At 43.8% G+C, this 20,337-nt stretch overlaps 1 protein-coding gene across 1 annotated transcript in view; it reads right to left on the bottom strand.

The window, feature by feature from the left end:
- Positions 1–20,337, bottom strand: part of LOC136878971 (pre-piRNA 3'-exonuclease trimmer) — a 203,888-nt gene that overhangs the window by 157,434 nt on the left and 26,117 nt on the right. Inside the window, exon 6 of the mRNA XM_068228903.1 lies at positions 10,671–10,769. Coding sequence (XP_068085004.1) covers positions 10,671–10,769 — 99 coding nt within the window. The remainder of the gene's footprint in view (positions 1–10,670; positions 10,770–20,337) is intronic.

The following is a 20,337-nucleotide window of genomic DNA, read 5'->3' as shown; positions in this document are numbered from 1 at the left end:
CAGGACAAGTATTTCAGATTCCCTATGGAATCAACATCTATATCATCTGATGGCCAGGCGGGCATCAATTTTTAGTGATGGGACGGGGTCTCTTGGTGCATTGGCGCTGCTGGTGGCTCCAGTTGGCCTGCGCAGTGGCCTCCACGGTATGCACTAGCCAGCGTATTGGTGGGTGTGCTGGGTGCCAGCTGATGAGCCCGCCCTAGCACACGAGGGCGGGGCGCTGGCAGCCAAGAGTGAGCTGGCTGGAAAATTTATAATGTCCAATAGCAGACCATTTATATTGGTATTATAAATTTGCTCATTCAGGACAAGTATTTCAGATTCCCTATGGAATCAACATCTATATCATCTGATGGCCAGGCGGGCATCAATTTTTAGTGATGGGACGGGGTCTCTTGGTGCATTGACGCTGCTGGTGGCTCCAGTTGGCCTGCGCAGTGGCCTCCACGGTATGCACTAGCCAGCGTATTGGTGGGTGTGCTGGGTGCCAGCTGATGAGCCCGCCCTAGCACACGAGGGCGGGGCGCTGGCAGCCAAGAGTGAGCTGGCTGGAAAATTTATAATGTCCAATAGCGGACCATTTATATTGGTATTATAAATTTGCTCATTCAGGACAAGTATTTCAGATTCCCTATGGAATCAACATCTATATCATCTGATGGCCAGGCGGGCATCAATTTTTAGTGATGGGACGGGGTCTCTTGGTGCATTGGCGCTGCTGGTGGCTCCAGTTGGCCTGCGCAGTGGCCTCCACGGTATGCACTAGCCAGCGTATTGGTGGGTGTGCTGGGTGCCAGCTGATGAGCCCGCCCTAGCACACGAGGGCGGGGCGCTGGCAGCCAAGAGTGAGCTGGCTGGAAAATTTATAATGTCCAATAGCGGACCATTTATATTGGTATTATAAATTTGCTCATTCAGGACAAGTATTTCAGATTCCCTATGGAATCAACATCTATATCATCTGATGGCCAGGCGGGCATCAATTTTTAGTGATGGGACGGGGTCTCTTGGTGCATTGGCGCTGCTGGTGGCTCCAGTTGGCCTGCGCAGTGGCCTCCACGGTATGCACTAGCCAGCGTATTGGTGGGTGTGCTGGGTGCCAGCTGATGAGCCCGCCCTAGCACACGAGGGCGGGGCGCTGGCAGCCAAGAGTGAGCTGGCTGGAAAATTTATAATGTCCAATCGCGGACCATTTATATTGGTATTATAAATTTGCTCATTCAGGACAAGTATTTCAGATTCCCTATGGAATCAATATCTATATCATCTGATGGCCAGGCGGGCATCAATTTTTAGTGATGGGACGGGGTCTCTTGGTGCATTGGCGCTGCTGGTGGCTCCAGTTGGCCTGCGCAGTGGCCTCCACGGTATGCACTAGCCAGCGTATTGGTGGGTGTGCTGGGTGCCAGCTGATGAGCCTGCCCTAGCACACGAGGGCGGGGCGCTGGCAGCCAAGAGTGAGCTGGCTGGAAAATTTATAATGTCCAATAGCGGACCATTTATATTGGTATTATAAATTTGCTCATTCAGGACAAGTATTTCAGATTCCCTATGGAATCAACATCTATATCATCTGATGGCCAGGCGGGCATCAATTTTTAGTGATGGAACGGGGTCTCTTGGTGCATTGGCGCTGCTGGTGGCTCCAGTTTGCCTGCGCAGTGGCCTCCACGGTATGCACTAGCCAGCGTATTGGTGGGTGTGCTGGGTGCCAGCTGATGAGCCCGCCCTAGCACACGAGGGCGGGGCGCTGGCAGCCAAGAGTGAGCTGGCTGGAAAATTTATAATGTCCAATAGCGGACCATTTATATTGGTATTATAAATTTGCTCATTCAGGACAAGTATTTCAGATTCCCTATGGAATCAACATCTATATCATCTGATGGCCAGGCGGGCATCAATTTTTAGTGATGGGACGGGGTCTCTTGGTGCATTGGCGCTGCTGGTGGCTCCAGTTGGCCTGCGCAGTGGCCTCCACGGTATGCACTAGCCAGCGTATTGGTGGGTGTGCTGGGTGCCAGCTGATGAGCCCGCCCTAGCACACGAGGGCGGGGCGCTGGCAGCCAAGAGTGAGCTGGCTGGAAAATTTATAATGTCCAATCGCGGACCATTTATATTGGTATTATAAATTTGCTCATTCAGGACAAGTATTTCAGATTCCCTATGGAATCAACATCTATATCATCTGATGGCCAGGCGGGCATCAATTTTTAGTGATGGGACGGGGTCTCTTGGTGCATTGGCGCTGCTGGTGGCTCCAGTTGGCCTGCGCAGTGGCCTCCACGGTATGCACTAGCCAGCGTATTGGTGGGTGTGCTGGGTGCCAGCTGATGAGCCCGCCCTAGCACACGAGGGCGGGGCGCTGGCAGCCAAGAGTGAGCTGGCTGGAAAATTTATAATGTCCAATAGCGGACCATTTATATTGGTATTATAAATTTGCTCATTCAGGACAAGTATTTCAGATTCCCTATGGAATCAACATCTATATCATCTGATGGCCAGGCGGGCATCAATTTTTAGTGATGGGACGGGGTCTCTTGGTGCATTGGCGCTGCTGGTGGCTCCAGTTTGCCTGCGCAGTGGCCTCCACGGTATGCACTAGCCAGCGTATTGGTGGGTGTGCTGGGTGCCAGCTGATGAGCCCGCCCTAGCACACGAGGGCGGGGCGCTGGCAGCCAAGAGTGAGCTGGCTGGAAAATTTATAATGTCCAATAGCGGACCATTTATAATGGTATTATAAATTTGCTCATTCAGGACAAGTATTTCAGATTCCCTATGGAATCAACATCTATATCATCTGATGGCCAGGCGGGCATCAATTTTTAGTGATGGGACGGGGTCTCTTGGTGCATTGGCGCTGCTGGTGGCTCCAGTTGGCCTGCGCAGTGGCCTCCACGGTATGCACTAGCCAGCGTATTGGTGGGTGTGCTGGGTGCCAGCTGATGAGCCCGCCCTAGCACACGAGGGCGGGGCGCTGGCAGCCAAGAGTGAGCTGGCTGGAAAATTTATAATGTCCAATAGCAGACCATTTATATTGGTATTATAAATTTGCTCATTCAGGACAAGTATTTCAGATTCCCTATGGAATCAACATCTATATCATCTGATGGCCAGGCGGGCATCAATTTTTAGTGATGGGACGGGGTCTCTTGGTGCATTGACGCTGCTGGTGGCTCCAGTTGGCCTGCGCAGTGGCCTCCACGGTATGCACTAGCCAGCGTATTGGTGGGTGTGCTGGGTGCCAGCTGATGAGCCCGCCCTAGCACACGAGGGCGGGGCGCTGGCAGCCAAGAGTGAGCTGGCTGGAAAATTTATAATGTCCAATAGCGGACCATTTATATTGGTATTATAAATTTGCTCATTCAGGACAAGTATTTCAGATTCCCTATGGAATCAACATCTATATCATCTGATGGCCAGGCGGGCATCAATTTTTAGTGATGGGACGGGGTCTCTTGGTGCATTGGCGCTGCTGGTGGCTCCAGTTGGCCTGCGCAGTGGCCTCCACGGTATGCACTAGCCAGCGTATTGGTGGGTGTGCTGGGTGCCAGCTGATGAGCCCGCCCTAGCACACGAGGGCGGGGCGCTGGCAGCCAAGAGTGAGCTGGCTGGAAAATTTATAATGTCCAATAGCGGACCATTTATATTGGTATTATAAATTTGCTCATTCAGGACAAGTATTTCAGATTCCCTATGGAATCAACATCTATATCATCTGATGGCCAGGCGGGCATCAATTTTTAGTGATGGGACGGGGTCTCTTGGTGCATTGGCGCTGCTGGTGGCTCCAGTTGGCCTGCGCAGTGGCCTCCACGGTATGCACTAGCCAGCGTATTGGTGGGTGTGCTGGGTGCCAGCTGATGAGCCCGCCCTAGCACACGAGGGCGGGGCGCTGGCAGCCAAGAGTGAGCTGGCTGGAAAATTTATAATGTCCAATCGCGGACCATTTATATTGGTATTATAAATTTGCTCATTCAGGACAAGTATTTCAGATTCCCTATGGAATCAATATCTATATCATCTGATGGCCAGGCGGGCATCAATTTTTAGTGATGGGACGGGGTCTCTTGGTGCATTGGCGCTGCTGGTGGCTCCAGTTGGCCTGCGCAGTGGCCTCCACGGTATGCACTAGCCAGCGTATTGGTGGGTGTGCTGGGTGCCAGCTGATGAGCCCGCCCTAGCACACGAGGGCGGGGCGCTGGCAGCCAAGAGTGAGCTGGCTGGAAAATTTATAATGTCCAATAGCGGACCATTTATATTGGTATTATAAATTTGCTCATTCAGGACAAGTATTTCAGATTCCCTATGGAATCAACATCTATATCATCTGATGGCCAGGCGGGCATCAATTTTTAGTGATGGAACGGGGTCTCTTGGTGCATTGGCGCTGCTGGTGGCTCCAGTTTGCCTGCGCAGTGGCCTCCACGGTATGCACTAGCCAGCGTATTGGTGGGTGTGCTGGGTGCCAGCTGATGAGCCCGCCCTAGCACACGAGGGCGGGGCGCTGGCAGCCAAGAGTGAGCTGGCTGGAAAATTTATAATGTCCAATAGCGGACCATTTATATTGGTATTATAAATTTGCTCATTCAGGACAAGTATTTCAGATTCCCTATGGAATCAACATCTATATCATCTGATGGCCAGGCGGGCATCAATTTTTAGTGATGGGACGGGGTCTCTTGGTGCATTGGCGCTGCTGGTGGCTCCAGTTGGCCTGCGCAGTGGCCTCCACGGTATGCACTAGCCAGCGTATTGGTGGGTGTGCTGGGTGCCAGCTGATGAGCCCGCCCTAGCACACGAGGGCGGGGCGCTGGCAGCCAAGAGTGAGCTGGCTGGAAAATTTATAATGTCCAATCGCGGACCATTTATATTGGTATTATAAATTTGCTCATTCAGGACAAGTATTTCAGATTCCCTATGGAATCAACATCTATATCATCTGATGGCCAGGCGGGCATCAATTTTTAGTGATGGGACGGGGTCTCTTGGTGCATTGGCGCTGCTGGTGGCTCCAGTTGGCCTGCGCAGTGGCCTCCACGGTATGCACTAGCCAGCGTATTGGTGGGTGTGCTGGGTGCCAGCTGATGAGCCCGCCCTAGCACACGAGGGCGGGGCGCTGGCAGCCAAGAGTGAGCTGGCTGGAAAATTTATAATGTCCAATAGCGGACCATTTATATTGGTATTATAAATTTGCTCATTCAGGACAAGTATTTCAGATTCCCTATGGAATCAACATCTATATCATCTGATGGCCAGGCGGGCATCAATTTTTAGTGATGGGACGGGGTCTCTTGGTGCATTGGCGCTGCTGGTGGCTCCAGTTTGCCTGCGCAGTGGCCTCCACGGTATGCACTTGCCAGCGTATTGGTGGGTGTGCTGGGTGCCAGCTGATGAGCCCGCCCTAGCACACGAGGGCGGGGCGCTGGCAGCCAAGAATGAGCTGGCTGGAAAATTTATAATGTCCAATAGCGGACCATTTATAATGGTATTATAAATTTGCTCATTCAGGACAAGTATTTCAGATTCCCTATGGAATCAACATCTATATCATCTGATGGCCAGGCGGGCATCAATTTTTAGTGATGGGACGGGGTCTCTTGGTGCATTGGCGCTGCTGGTGGCTCCAGTTGGCCTGCGCAGTGGCCTCCACGGTATGCACTAGCCAGCGTATTGGTGGGTGTGCTGGGTGCCAGCTGATGAGCCCGCCCTAGCACACGAGGGCGGGGCGCTGGCAGCCAAGAGTGAGCTGGCTGGAAAATTTATAATGTCCAATAGCAGACCATTTATATTGGTATTATAAATTTGCTCATTCAGGACAAGTATTTCAGATTCCCTATGGAATCAACATCTATATCATCTGATGGCCAGGCGGGCATCAATTTTTAGTGATGGGACGGGGTCTCTTGGTGCATTGACGCTGCTGGTGGCTCCAGTTGGCCTGCGCAGTGGCCTCCACGGTATGCACTAGCCAGCGTATTGGTGGGTGTGCTGGGTGCCAGCTGATGAGCCCGCCCTAGCACACGAGGGCGGGGCGCTGGCAGCCAAGAGTGAGCTGGCTGGAAAATTTATAATGTCCAATAGCGGACCATTTATATTGGTATTATAAATTTGCTCATTCAGGACAAGTATTTCAGATTCCCTATGGAATCAACATCTATATCATCTGATGGCCAGGCGGGCATCAATTTTTAGTGATGGGACGGGGTCTCTTGGTGCATTGGCGCTGCTGGTGGCTCCAGTTGGCCTGCGCAGTGGCCTCCACGGTATGCACTAGCCAGCGTATTGGTGGGTGTGCTGGGTGCCAGCTGATGAGCCCGCCCTAGCACACGAGGGCGGGGCGCTGGCAGCCAAGAGTGAGCTGGCTGAAAAATTTATAATGTCCAATAGCGGACCATTTATATTGGTGTTATAAATTTGCTCATTCAGGACAAGTATTTCAGATTCCCTATGGAATCAACATCTATATCATCTGATGGCCAGGCGGGCATCAATTTTTAGTGATGGGACGGGGTCTCTTGGTGCATTGGCGCTGCTGGTGGCTCCAGTTGGCCTGCGCAGTGGCCTCCACGGTATGCACTAGCCAGCGTATTGGTGGGTGTGCTGGGTGCCAGCTGATGAGCCCGCCCTAGCACACGAGGGCGGGGCGCTGGCAGCCAAGAGTGAGCTGGCTGGAAAATTTATAATGTCCAATCGCGGACCATTTATATTGGTATTATAAATTTGCTCATTCAGGACAAGTATTTCAGATTCCCTATGGAATCAATATCTATATCATCTGATGGCCAGGCGGGCATCAATTTTTAGTGATGGGACGGGGTCTCTTGGTGCATTGGCGCTGCTGGTGGCTCCAGTTGGCCTGCGCAGTGGCCTCCACGGTATGCACTAGCCAGCGTATTGGTGGGTGTGCTGGGTGCCAGCTGATGAGCCCGCCCTAGCACACGAGGGCGGGGCGCTGGCAGCCAAGAGTGAGCTGGCTGGAAAATTTATAATGTCCAATAGCGGACCATTTATATTGGTATTATAAATTTGCTCATTCAGGACAAGTATTTCAGATTCCCTATGGAATCAACATCTATATCATCTGATGGCCAGGCGGGCATCAATTTTTAGTGATGGGACGGGGTCTCTTGGTGCATTGGCGCTGCTGGTGGCTCCAGTTGGCCTGCGCAGTGGCCTCCACGGTATGCACTAGCCAGCGTATTGGTGGGTGTGCTGGGTGCCAGCTGATGAGCCCGCCCTAGCACACGAGGGCGGGGCGCTGGCAGCCAAGAGTGAGCTGGCTGGAAAATTTATAATGTCCAATAGCGGACCATTTATATTGGTATTATAAATTTGCTCATTCAGGACAAGTATTTCAGATTCCCTATGGAATCAACATCTATATCATCTGATGGCCAGGCGGGCATCAATTTTTAGTGATGGGACGGGGTCTCTTGGTGCATTGGCGCTGCTGGTGGCTCCAGTTGGCCTGCGCAGTGGCCTCCACGGTATGCACTAGCCAGCGTATTGGTGGGTGTGCTGGGTGCCAGCTGATGAGCCCGCCCTAGCACACGAGGGCGGGGCGCTGGCAGCCAAGAGTGAGCTGGCTGGAAAATTTATAATGTCCAATCGCGGACCATTTATATTGGTATTATAAATTTGCTCATTCAGGACAAGTATTTCAGATTCCCTATGGAATCAATATCTATATCATCTGATGGCCAGGCGGGCATCAATTTTTAGTGATGGGACGGGGTCTCTTGGTGCATTGGCGCTGCTGGTGGCTCCAGTTGGCCTGCGCAGTGGCCTCCACGGTATGCACTAGCCAGCGTATTGGTGGGTGTGCTGGGTGCCAGCTGATGAGCCCGCCCTAGCACACGAGGGCGGGGCGCTGGCAGCCAAGAGTGAGCTGGCTGGAAAATTTATAATGTCCAATAGCGGACCATTTATATTGGTATTATAAATTTGCTCATTCAGGACAAGTATTTCAGATTCCCTATGGAATCAACATCTATATCATCTGATGGCCAGGCGGGCATCAATTTTTAGTGATGGAACGGGGTCTCTTGGTGCATTGGCGCTGCTGGTGGCTCCAGTTTGCCTGCGCAGTGGCCTCCACGGTATGCACTAGCCAGCGTATTGGTGGGTGTGCTGGGTGCCAGCTGATGAGCCCGCCCTAGCACACGAGGGCGGGGCGCTGGCAGCCAAGAGTGAGCTGGCTGGAAAATTTATAATGTCCAATAGCGGACCATTTATATTGGTATTATAAATTTGCTCATTCAGGACAAGTATTTCAGATTCCCTATGGAATCAATATCTATATCATCTGATGGCCAGGCGGGCATCAATTTTTAGTGATGGGACGGGGTCTCTTGGTGCATTGGCGCTGCTGGTGGCTCCAGTTGGCCTGCGCAGTGGCCTCCACGGTATGCACTAGCCAGCGTATTGGTGGGTGTGCTGGGTGCCAGCTGATGAGCCCGCCCTAGCACACGAGGGCGGGGCGCTGGCAGCCAAGAGTGAGCTGGCTGGAAAATTTATAATGTCCAATCGCGGACCATTTATATTGGTATTATAAATTTGCTCATTCAGGACAAGTATTTCAGATTCCCTATGGAATCAACATCTATATCATCTGATGGCCAGGCGGGCATCAATTTTTAGTGATGGGACGGGGTCTCTTGGTGCATTGGCGCTGCTGGTGGCTCCAGTTGGCCTGCGCAGTGGCCTCCACGTTATGCACTAGCCAGCGTATTGGTGGGTGTGCTGGGTGCCAGCTGATGAGCCCGCCCTAGCACACGAGGGCGGGGCGCTGGCAGCCAAGAGTGAGCTGGCTGGAAAATTTATAATGTCCAATAGCGGACCATTTATATTGGTATTATACTCAGTGACTCACAAGCGGCACTGAACTCCATAAAAGATAAATATAACTTACACAATTTGGCAGTACATGTAAGAGAGAATATATCAAAGTACAATAAACATATATGTTTTGGTTCGGTGCGAGGTCATTCCGCCATAAAAGGGAACGAAAGAGCTGACCAATTGGTCAAAGAAGCTTATAATTCTAACTTGTCAGAGAGTTATACTTAATGCCCTATTTCTTTTGTCAAAAGAACCATAAAGGATGAAATGCTCTCTCATTGGAATGAACTATGGTTAGCAAGTAAAAATGGCTCAGTAACCAAAGACTTGTTTTTTCCAAATGTATACAGTAGGCTGGTATGTAAATATATAGTGTGCAATGCTTACTTCGAGCGATTCAAAATTCCAACACAAAATGGCTCACTGTGCTTCTGCACGGAAGACATTCAAATTGTAGAACACATTCTGTTCAACTGTCCTGCTTTTCAGAGAGCACGTTTTGAACTTAAGATGCATTTGTTAAATTGCAGTTTTCAATTTTCAGAATTTATTGATTATGTATTTAAACATACATAATTTGATATTGTCTGCTGATTAGCTGTTCAACATATCCATTATATATATTATGATGTGGTATTTTAAATATTAGTACTCTAGTATTAAGGATTGTATATATCATACTTTTATCTTTCCATTTCTGTTCATGTCTATTTTGTTTATGTATTGAATTTTATCAGAGAAATTGTATATTTTGTATAAACTACAACCCTAACATACCTTATGGTAAAATAGGGTTCACAGCACTTTGGAGATCAGATAATAATAAAACTTGATTCTGTGCAGGTGAAGTGTACTTTATTGAATCCTATTTAAAATGCCACAGGGCATTCAAAACTTAGGAGCAAAATGCTTCATAGCCAAGCAAATTAATTTGTTGCCAATATGCAGAGCAGTAAGTAGAAATGTTTGTAAGAACCAAAACAGAAGCGAGTATACACTTCCCCTCTCACACACAGTGCAGCACATTTATTTGGATACACGTTTACTGTATACATTCTTCATTGATACGAATTTAATGTTTCTGATTTGGTGGAATTATGCTCTACACTCAGCTGCAGACTCAAACATCAGGAAACGATTTTCCTTTTAATATAAGGTTTTCCTTGCTGACAAATTTTTCAATTAACAGATTACATTCATTTGATTAACAGCCTTGGTGATGGATTATTATAAATAATAATAATAATAATAATAATAATAATAATAATAATAATAATAATAATAATAATAATAATAATAATAATAATAATAACAATAATAATAATAATAATAATAACAATAATAATAATAATAATAATAACAACAACAACAATAATAATAATAATAATAATAATAATAATAATACTTGCTAAACTCATAACATATTTATATTTTTTAATCTCCCTGAAACTGCGGATTGAAGACACAAAGAGTACCAAAAAATTAATGAAGTCATAAGGCATTCCAGAAGGGGGCATCTGCACCCCTTGTCCCCCCATCTCCGAAAGACACTGACGCCCATAACTTTAAATATTTTAAGTATGGTATTAATAAAACAATTATTGTTGAAAATTAGATGTATCCATTAAGTGGGGAATTTTTTTTTAACGGGAACACTGAATTCGTCATTATGCAGTAATGTTAATCTCCATGGAAATTTAAAACAGTTTTTTCTTTTGTGTACCAAAAATGGAAATAACATTATTTTGCACTTGAACTCTAAGGTTAATATCAAATCATGAATAAAAGCCCCTTAATTATATAATATGTTATGGTATATAACTTACCTTTCTTTAGCTTCCTTTTAAGTTCAGAACTTATAAATTTAGTGTCATATATGACTGGAAATAACTGATTGATATTTTTCTTGAATGTACTATAATGACCTGAAAAAAAAAAACAATTGAAAAATTCAGTTACAGAGAATATTCCAAAATATAAATCTTAAATCTCTAAGTAATACGCACTTATAGTGCCTGAAGTAGGTATGACAGATTAATATTGGTACTATGCTGGAATATAGCTGGAATATAATAAGCAAATGTTCTAGCAACTGTTAATAATAGCAGTACGTCAAATTAAATAACTTTCAAAAGAAAGGATGAATATGAACATACACTGAAACGTATCTGCGATGGTAATATACAGATGTGATGAGATATGACATAATTCTTCCCTGTACAGAAATATGGCATATTACACAGGATAATTCTGAGAACACCCTAAAGGCTGCAGTATTGCAGTATTGAAAACAATATAAACAATATACAGGAAAAATAAATATTCTCTTACAACGAAAGACAATCCTGTCCAGTTTTAATTCAATGACAGCAATTCTCTTCAAGATTAAGAATATGTGGTGAAGAGCATGAGTTTTTCTTTTAAGCCAACTTTTTTCCAGTGAAGAACAAGTAGCCCAGGCTTGTACATAATGCTATTATGTTTTAAAGATGTGGGAACAATGGCAGGAGGGTACTCAGATTAAAGAGGTAAAGGCTAAGTTAGTAATGAAATGAATCAACAAAGGTATACATATCAAGAATGGCTTTCACGGCTGCAGATCTTACAATCACATGAATAGAACCAGCTTTTGGGTGGTTAGGCCGTGTGCATTTTGCAGAGTTTCGCCCAGACGTGCCATTTGGGCTCATCAGCTGGATTGGCACGCCCCTCCAGGACTCTGCTTAGCAGTGGCAGACCAAGCGCTGCTGCTGCTGATCGTTATTTCACTCTCCCTGTTTGGGAGCGGGCCACCATAGTCCTACTAGGGACTCTTTGGCCGGGGATTAGGTTGGTTTTGGGAGTTTTATTTGTTATTGAAAGTGTGCTATGGCACACGTGCTTTATGTTGTTGGTTAAGGTGTTAACTGGCGTGTGGATCTCTCAACAAGGCGTCACCCAGTGTGAGTCCCGCACTGCACCCGCCCGGCTTTTGCCCTGCTATCCCCCGTTTACTGAAGCTTTTTGAGATACATATTTACAATATTTACATTATATGTTGTATTATGTTATCTTCTTTTAGAGTTTTTGCTCTTGATGAATTGATCATTATTAGTATATTAATTTCACTTAATTTCACATTTCACATTATTTATAATATTACACTTTCCACTGTGAGTTCTTTCTTGATGCTGTTTTACATTTTTCATTTTTGTTTTGTGTATTTGTAACATTTTGCGGAGTGTAATGTGTTGTATCGTGTGTGACATATATTCCAATCTGATTCATTGTAATATTATCCTTTAATTTTCATTTTTGAGTTTTTCTATTTGATGTTTTATTATTTAACAATTATTATAGTTGTGTTATGTGTTGTTGTTACATTTGGTAGTCGTGTAGTGTGTTGTTTGTGTCTTTGTGTGATATATATGTTCCAATCAGATTCACTGTAATAATATCTTTTCTTTTCAGTTTTTTGAGTTCTTTTGCTTGCTGTACTTGATATTTAACAATTATTATGGTTGTTTTTGTGTTGTTGTTAAATTTTATATTTGTTGTTTGTGTGAAGGGATATAATTTAATCATTTTTGTGTATTGGATGGCTGGGTGTTTATTTTAATTGGTATGTTCGTTCTTTTAGTGATGGCGATGGTGTCGCCTTCCAGTCAGTACTATGTGTTGCCATTGGAAGGGTTTTTGTGAGGCCTTTGCCCTTTTTTTTTGAGTCATCTGCAGTGGTTTGTTGTAGTTTTTAATTTATTGGTGTTTAATTTAGGGCGATGGCTGGGGTTGAGAATAGGTAGGTAGTAGCGGGTGTTGGCTGTTGGTTTAGGATGGATTGAGCTAGTGGGGATAGGTTGATGGCTTCGGTGGGTTGTGGGAGGTTGCGGGAATTAGCATTTTTAAGGTATTGAAATCTGAGAGAATGGAGGTAGGAGCGAATGGTAGGGAATGTGTATAAATCGTTTATTGCTTCTATTCGAGTTTTAGGTCCGAGTCTGTGCGCAAGTCGGATGGCGTGTCGGTCTAGTTTTAGTATGTCTAGGTAGAGTATGGGATGGGCTGCGATCCAGGTTAGGGAGGCACAGGTTATGATAGGTCGGACAAAAACTTTATAAGTGTTTATAATTTGATTGGCTTTTAGTCCCCAGGTTTGACCTTTCAACCAGCGTAAGAGGTTGAACCTGCTGTATGCCTTTTTATAAATATTATTAAAGTGTACATTCCATTTTAGATTGTTTTGAAACGTGATACCTAGGTATTTCAGGGTTGAGGTTTCTGTAAGCGGTTGATTATTAAGTGTGGGGTGAAACTTGTTAGTGGATCGGTATCTACGGTTGCTGTTTCTAAAAACTATAAATTAGGTTTTGTTAACGTTAATTTTGATTTGCCAAAGATTTAGCCATTGTTCAAGTTGGTGGAGGTAGGGTTGTATGCGTGATTGGAGGGAGCGGTTGTTAGATCCAAGGGCGAGGATTGCCGTGTCATCTGCAAACTGATATAGTTTGAGTGGGGGTGAAGGTTGGGGGATGTCTATACAATATAGGACATATAATAGGGGGCTCAGAGGGCTGCCTTGTGGTACTCCAGCTAATAAGGGAAATTTATATGATAGGGTGTTGTGAATGGTTATATGAGCACTATGTCGGTTGAGGAAGTTAGCTAGGAAACGGATGATTGTGATAGGTAATGGTAGATGTCGCAATTTAAAAATGAGTCCTGAGATCCATACTTTGTCGAATGTTTTTTCTACGTCTAAACTGATTAATGTGGCTCGTTTCTTAGGTGGGAGATATGCTGTAAGGGATGCTGAGATATGAAAGAGGTGATCTTGTGTAGAATGTTGTGGGCGGAAACCTGCTTGTGATTGTGGAATAAGTTGGAGGGAATTTAAGAAGGAATAGATTCTACGGGCTAGGATGATTTCTAATATTTTACTTAGTACTGGTAGCAAGCTTATTGGACAGTATGAAGTTATCTGGGAAGGTAGTTTGTTAGGCTTTAAGAATAGTATGATTTTCGCATGTCCCCAGTGCGGTGGAAAGGAACCTGTTTGTATTATAATATTGTATATATTGCATAGTATTTAAAGAAAAAGGAGTGGTGCTTCTTTGATATGTCTATACGTAATTTGGTCGAGGCCAGGAGCAGTGTTCTTTTTGTATTTTAAAAGCTTGTGTATGTCTTGTACTGTGATTGGTGTGTTTAGAGGGTGTTGTTCTATAGGTGGAGGGGGGTCGAACGTAGTGTGTAGTGGTGCTTTAGTAATTCAGTTATTGTTTCATGCTCTGGATGGTAAAAATTAGGGTCGGTAGAAGGTGAAAAGACTTGTCTGTAGTGATCTGTGAAGAGATCAGCTTTTGCTTTTGGATTGTTGGGTGTGGAGTTGTTGTGTATTATTGGGTAGTGAGGAAATGACTTTTTAGTTTGTGTGAGTTGTTTTAATTTAGTCGAGTATTTACGTGTGTCAGTTGTATTGGATAGTTCAGTGCAAGTGTTATTCCAGGCTTTTCGCTTTATGGCTTTAATAAATGAGCGTGCATGTCGTAGTGTTGTTCAATGTTCCCGAAGAGTGTTGGGGTCTCGTGTTCGAAGGTAGGCTTTGTATAGGTCATGTGAGAATTGCAGTAGTTGAAGGGCTCTAGGTGGGAGTGGTGGTTTTGAGGGGTGTGAAGTATGGCGGGGTATGTGTAGCTGGTCTGCAGTGATTAACACGTTCAGTACCAGCTTCTGAGCGGGACACTTGAATGCCTGGACCGGCCATTTTGATGCCCGGCCCTCTTGACTTGCATCACTTAATACAATTTACGATTACTCCTAAACTAGAAATGTTAGAAAAATGATGCTTTGTGCTTACCAGCAGTAAATATTTAGGGTGTGATATCTGGTGTCACAGGTTTCAAAATACGTCTAATTTTATATAGCCTATCTGTATTTTCGGCATAATGATTACTGTCACCGAAGTGAAGAAATGAGAGAATATGAAGGAAGCGTATTCGGAACATTGTATTAGAAAATATCGGAGTATGAAAAACAGGGTCTTCGGTCCAGTACATTTTTATATCAGGATTTTGGACTAATCGGTTTCCACGATTGCATGATCGAAATCTTTGTGAAAGGCCGCGGCACCGCACTTGTCACTTGACTCGCGTATAGATTGGTCTGCTCAGACACATACTGATAAAATTCGTCATTCATGAAAATACTCACGTAACTCAAAATATCCTGCTTATATTTTATTTGAACGTTTATACCTGAATTCTCTGTAAATGGTGGAACGGGTGGACAATAACTAGGATGATATGTATCAGGCACTTCACTTTTCTCTATAGGCCTATCGGATTCGGGCATCGGAATTTTCTCGTCACTCTCACTTTCACTCTCTGAGTCTATTTCAGGAATAAGATCAGCACCAGAATAATCATTGTGAACAATACTTAATACTTTTTCTTCCGTAAGAAACTTTGTTTTATAAGCCATTATACTACACTCGGTAAGAACGACATGCACTGCATTGAAATCTCAAGTACCGTCTTGACGCGCGAGGAAGTGCTGAGATATTCCCGCTAAAACAGCTAAGATAAACATAAGCCCACTCAACGCGACGGTTATCTCAAAAAGGTCAACCAACTTCCTGCTACAACCAGTAACGCTGGCTAAGGTGTAAGAATGCATAGATGACTAATATAAACAGCATTGCTTCGCGCGGAACATTAAACGTCTTACGCCGTCCACGGCCCGCAGCATAGGAGCAAGCTTAAACGTCTTACGCCGTCCACGGTCCGCAATGAGTTAAGGCTGTTTCCAGTTGTTTAATTGTGTTGTGTAATTCTTCTTGGTTTGTCGGTGTCATAATATTATGGATCATGTCTGTGACAGTTTGTCTGTAGGCCGACCAATCAGTGCGGTTATATTGTCGTACTGGTGGGGGTTGATGGTTGTGTTAAAATGGGTTGGTTCGTAGGTTTGGTAGTGCTAGTATGCATGGTATATGATCACTTCCGATAGATGGTAGCATGAGTATATCACTATTGTTTGCTAGTGTTGGTGAGAGGATTATGATGTCAGGGGTGTTACTGGATATAGGTCGTGTGGGGGAAGAGAAAGGGATGTCCACGCCCCGGATGTCATGTAGAATTTGTTCATAAGTTCTTTTTTGAGCGCTATCATATGATGTGACGTTAAAGTCTGCCATAATTAAATAGGTTGTAAAATTTTGGTTAATATATTCTACAAATTCCTTAGGTGGGGGTGACCCTGGAGGAGTGTATATGGTAGCTACTGCGATGTTTTGATTGCCAATAGTTACCTCAATTATTAAGTTTTCGGTTTGGTATTCCTGTAATTGATGGTAGTGTATTTTTGATGGAATTGATTTGTGTACACTGATTGCTACCCCTCCACAGCCCCTGTTAGGGCGGTCAGAGCAGTAGAGTGTGTGATTTTTGATTTGTGGTTTTTGTTCTTTAGTTAAAAACGTTTCATTAAAAATTATGACATCCGGATTGTGTTGGTCGATCTGTAGTTCAATGAGCGGTCGGTTGGTTCTTAATGAGCATATATTACCATAGTAGATTTTCACTTTTTAAAGTAGCGGAGTTGGATTTAGTGGAAAGAATGTGCAGTGCATTATAGATCCTGAATACATGGCATCCAGATGAGTCTGGAATACCAACCGAGCCGCTAATTGAACCTGATCAAGTACAGTACATGGGCACGTTGGAAAGGTAGAACATTCTGTAGGACTAGGGTCATGAATCTGAGGATGTTCTCCGTGGAGGGGGGAGGGAGAGTCGAGGTAAAGGTTGGGGTGGGTAGGTCAATGGGTGTTATGGGTAGGATGGTTTCAGGTTGGGATAGGATGGGTTGAGGATTGCCCCTATATTCAGCGGAAAAAGTTGGGTGGTTTTCCTGACATGTACTGCACTTCGGTGAAGCCTTATTAGTGCCGCTAGCTGATGAGTGATTACCACTGCAGATCAGACCAAGCGCATGGTCTTGCCGTGTTAGCAAATAGGGATTGCTAACCTGCTAAAGGAGAAGTGAATTCTCCCTTTCCAAAAAATGTTACTCTCCATGGAATTAGAATATCAAAAATGGCTTTCACGGCCGCAGATCTTACAATCACATGAACAGAACCAGCTTTTGGGTGGTTAGGCCGTGTGCATTTTGCAGAGTTTCGCCCAAACGTGCCATTTGGGCTCATCAGCTGGAAACGGAGAATTCACTTCTCCTTTAGCAGGTTAGCAATCCCTATTTGCTAACACGGCAAGACCATATGCTTGGTCTGCCACTGCTAAGCAGAGTCCTGGAGGGGTGTGCCAAACTTCTTGTAGCTTGGAAGTTAATAAAGAAAAAGCGAAAGATTCAACCCGCAACATATTTCTAATAACACAATTACTTACAAATAACTGCCATCATTGTTGCCATTCAAATGCACCGTTTCTCAATGACACCCATTGAGTCTCCGTCCACGCTGACCACTTCACCGTAATGAACCAGGTGCTTCAACCAGACAACTTTCTGTTTAATACCTATATGAACCTCATTTGATATGGAATATTTTCCCTGCCCCCTGTGATTATAAACTAAGATTAAACCACTCTACATATTTTTGATATGTCAATACTACAATCATCTTCCAACGATTAAAATAACGGGACTCACTAGGTAAATTACTTTTTTATATCCTTGCTCACCAAGCTGCTCTCTTGTAAATATGTATATAAACTGTAAATTCTCAACTGTTCAATTGGATAATGTAAATTACTGTATAGTTTCCAACCATTGACAGTAATTTGTTCCAAACATTGACGCAGAGCACTATACCCTTTCTCCCCTAACTGTTATAATGTAAATAATTTTATAAACTTTATAATTTCCTAAGAGTGCGTCAATTATTCTTCAGAGCACCACTACTGAACTCTGCTATAATTTCCCAGTAATTTTAAGCATTGTGCCGACTTCTTATTCTTTAAATTTATATGTTTAACCATCACCATGTAAAAGTTTCTGTTACTTAACTTTCCCATGCAATGTGTATTAATTTGTTCATGTTAAATACTAATCAGGTACCGTTACCCGATTTTTGCCTTGAGAAGGTAATTTGACTGACGATGCCCTCAATGAAGGGCGAAACATGTCTCAAGCGGAATTAAAATAAATTCCTAAATGTAAAATTTATTGTATTGAATAGGTGTCAAAATAAACCATTTAGCATTCTACATTCAGTATCCTCAATACGGATAACAATGATTTTTATCACTTGCAACGAATAGAGAAGAGCCTATTATGAAGGTTTGGGCACATCAAGTGAATGAGTGATGAAAGAATGACCAAAAAAGGTGATGGAAATGCAAAAGCAAAGAGGGAGAGGCCGCAGAAGACCATGATTGAAATGGAAGGACACAATCCAACGCAGCATTAGAGAAAGAAATCTGGACTGGGACACAGTGTTGGAGGAGGAGTGGTGAAAAGACCGAAGAAAATGGAGAGGAACCACATTTGTCCCCACCCGGCTACAGCTGGATAATGGGAAATGATAATGATGATGATGATGTCATTGTAGCGAGAAAACCTTGCACATTCGAAATAACTTGTTATACTGAAAGTCATTTCTTTTCAGTTTCAACTCAATTATAACTGTTAAGTTCTTTATCCATCCAAACTACAGAATCTCATTATTATTAATATTAATATTATGGATTTTACATCACACTAACTACATTTTGTAGGACTTCGGAGACGCCGAAGTGCCGTATTTGAACACCTTCAAATGCCACCACACTGAGCCAGGATCAAACCTGCCAAGTTAGGATCAGAAGGCCAGCACCTCAACCGTCTGGGCCACTCAGCCCGGCCAAAATATCATTGTTTATCTTGCTGAATCAATAGAGAATCTTCCTAGACCTAATATAATAATTTTTTAATTTAATAGAGAAATGTACAAAGTTTGAGCATTAATTAAATTTCACATTTCAGTCTTTGCTATAGTCTGTGATTGTCCTGGTACTTTTCGTGCATGTTATGATGTGATATCTATTACACTTCTGTCCGCACAAAGTACAGTTACAATCTTCGTCTGGCTCATAGAACTTCTTGTTTACATATCTTGTGGTGAAACCTGTGTATGGAGAGTTGTGTTATGATGTGGCGCTGCGTGTTGCACTCTCTAGTCCATCTCTCATCCGTCATCGCTGGTGAGGCGTAGAAGTCGAGGTCAATTTCACTTTTCTTCCTTTCCCTGATGTTTACTAGTGCCCTGCTTGCTTCCCCTGATTGTAGGTAGAATTGTGATCGTATGTCTTCTATGAAATACATCTCCCGCATCATTTCGTATACCATCTGCATACCTGCCAACTTTACAAAACCAAAAATCAGGAGATTTTGATTTGAAAATCAGGAAAAATCAGGAGAAATCAGGAGATACAATTGGTCAAAATTGCTTATTCTACATGTCTTGCTCAATACAGTACTACGATATATTTACAATGCTTATTGTCTCAAAGCCCGACTGTTGCTATACGAGGTTACAAGGCTAAAAATTACACATCTCTATTCCCTCACGGGAAGTATGTGAGTGAGATGATCAGTCTCCGATAAGTCTACCGAAAATAGTATGAACTTATGCTCCACATGTGTGAATCAGTCATGCACGTAGATGCCATTACTCAGCAAATGCATAGATTAATATATTGCATCAAGCTGATGTACCCTCCTTCGCTATGGAATTCTCAGGAAGACTGTCCATATAGTTTTCCCAACTGAAGGCAACATGTCATTACAATTATGCCAGTATGAATGTCGCGATTAAAAGCAATGCTTTCATAAGAAATATTCAATAAAATGGAAACAGCACATTTTCTCACTTTTAGCTAAAAGTACTACGGTGTCAATCTAACAGTTTAAAGTTTCAGAGCTAGAACGACCAGGCTGCCGACAGCCGTGAACACTCCTGTGTAATTATTCCGTTTAAGTGTGCACATTGCTCATTCAAATCACTACCTCAGAGAAGGGATCGAATAGGTGGAATACTATGATGATCCAGTGTGTTACGTACCAGTAGTATCAGAAAATTTATGAACCACAGGTATGCCATGCTAAAGAAAGAGATCTAACTCCCCACTCCCCAGCTTCTTCCCGCCAATATTCAGGCAGGCTGATATACTCGAAATGCAGCAGTAATTCCATCTATCATAGATAAATGGCAGCAGAATACACAAAGCACGTCACAACAACAATGGTCAATGTAATGTTATTGTTGACCAATTTTATGGGCTTTCTATATTGGAGGCCTTCACTTTAGTTTTTTTCCGAATCTATGATATTATAGCATCTAATGTAAAGTGATTCGTCCTTTCTTTCATGACTCCCTCTTGTGTTATTATTCAAGCGATCGTTCCTTCATGACTTTTTTCTCATTCTTATAATTATCTTCAAAATTTAATCACCATCACCACCAATATTATTATAGTCGGAACGGTAAAATTGAATAAGCAAATTATCACAAAAATA

Source organism: Anabrus simplex, chromosome 8 (assembly GCF_040414725.1).
Source record: "Anabrus simplex isolate iqAnaSimp1 chromosome 8, ASM4041472v1, whole genome shotgun sequence".
Classification (NCBI taxonomy): domain Eukaryota; kingdom Metazoa; phylum Arthropoda; class Insecta; order Orthoptera; family Tettigoniidae; genus Anabrus; species Anabrus simplex.
Note: the sequence above shows the minus strand (reverse complement) of the source record. Positions and strands in the feature narration are given on the sequence as shown.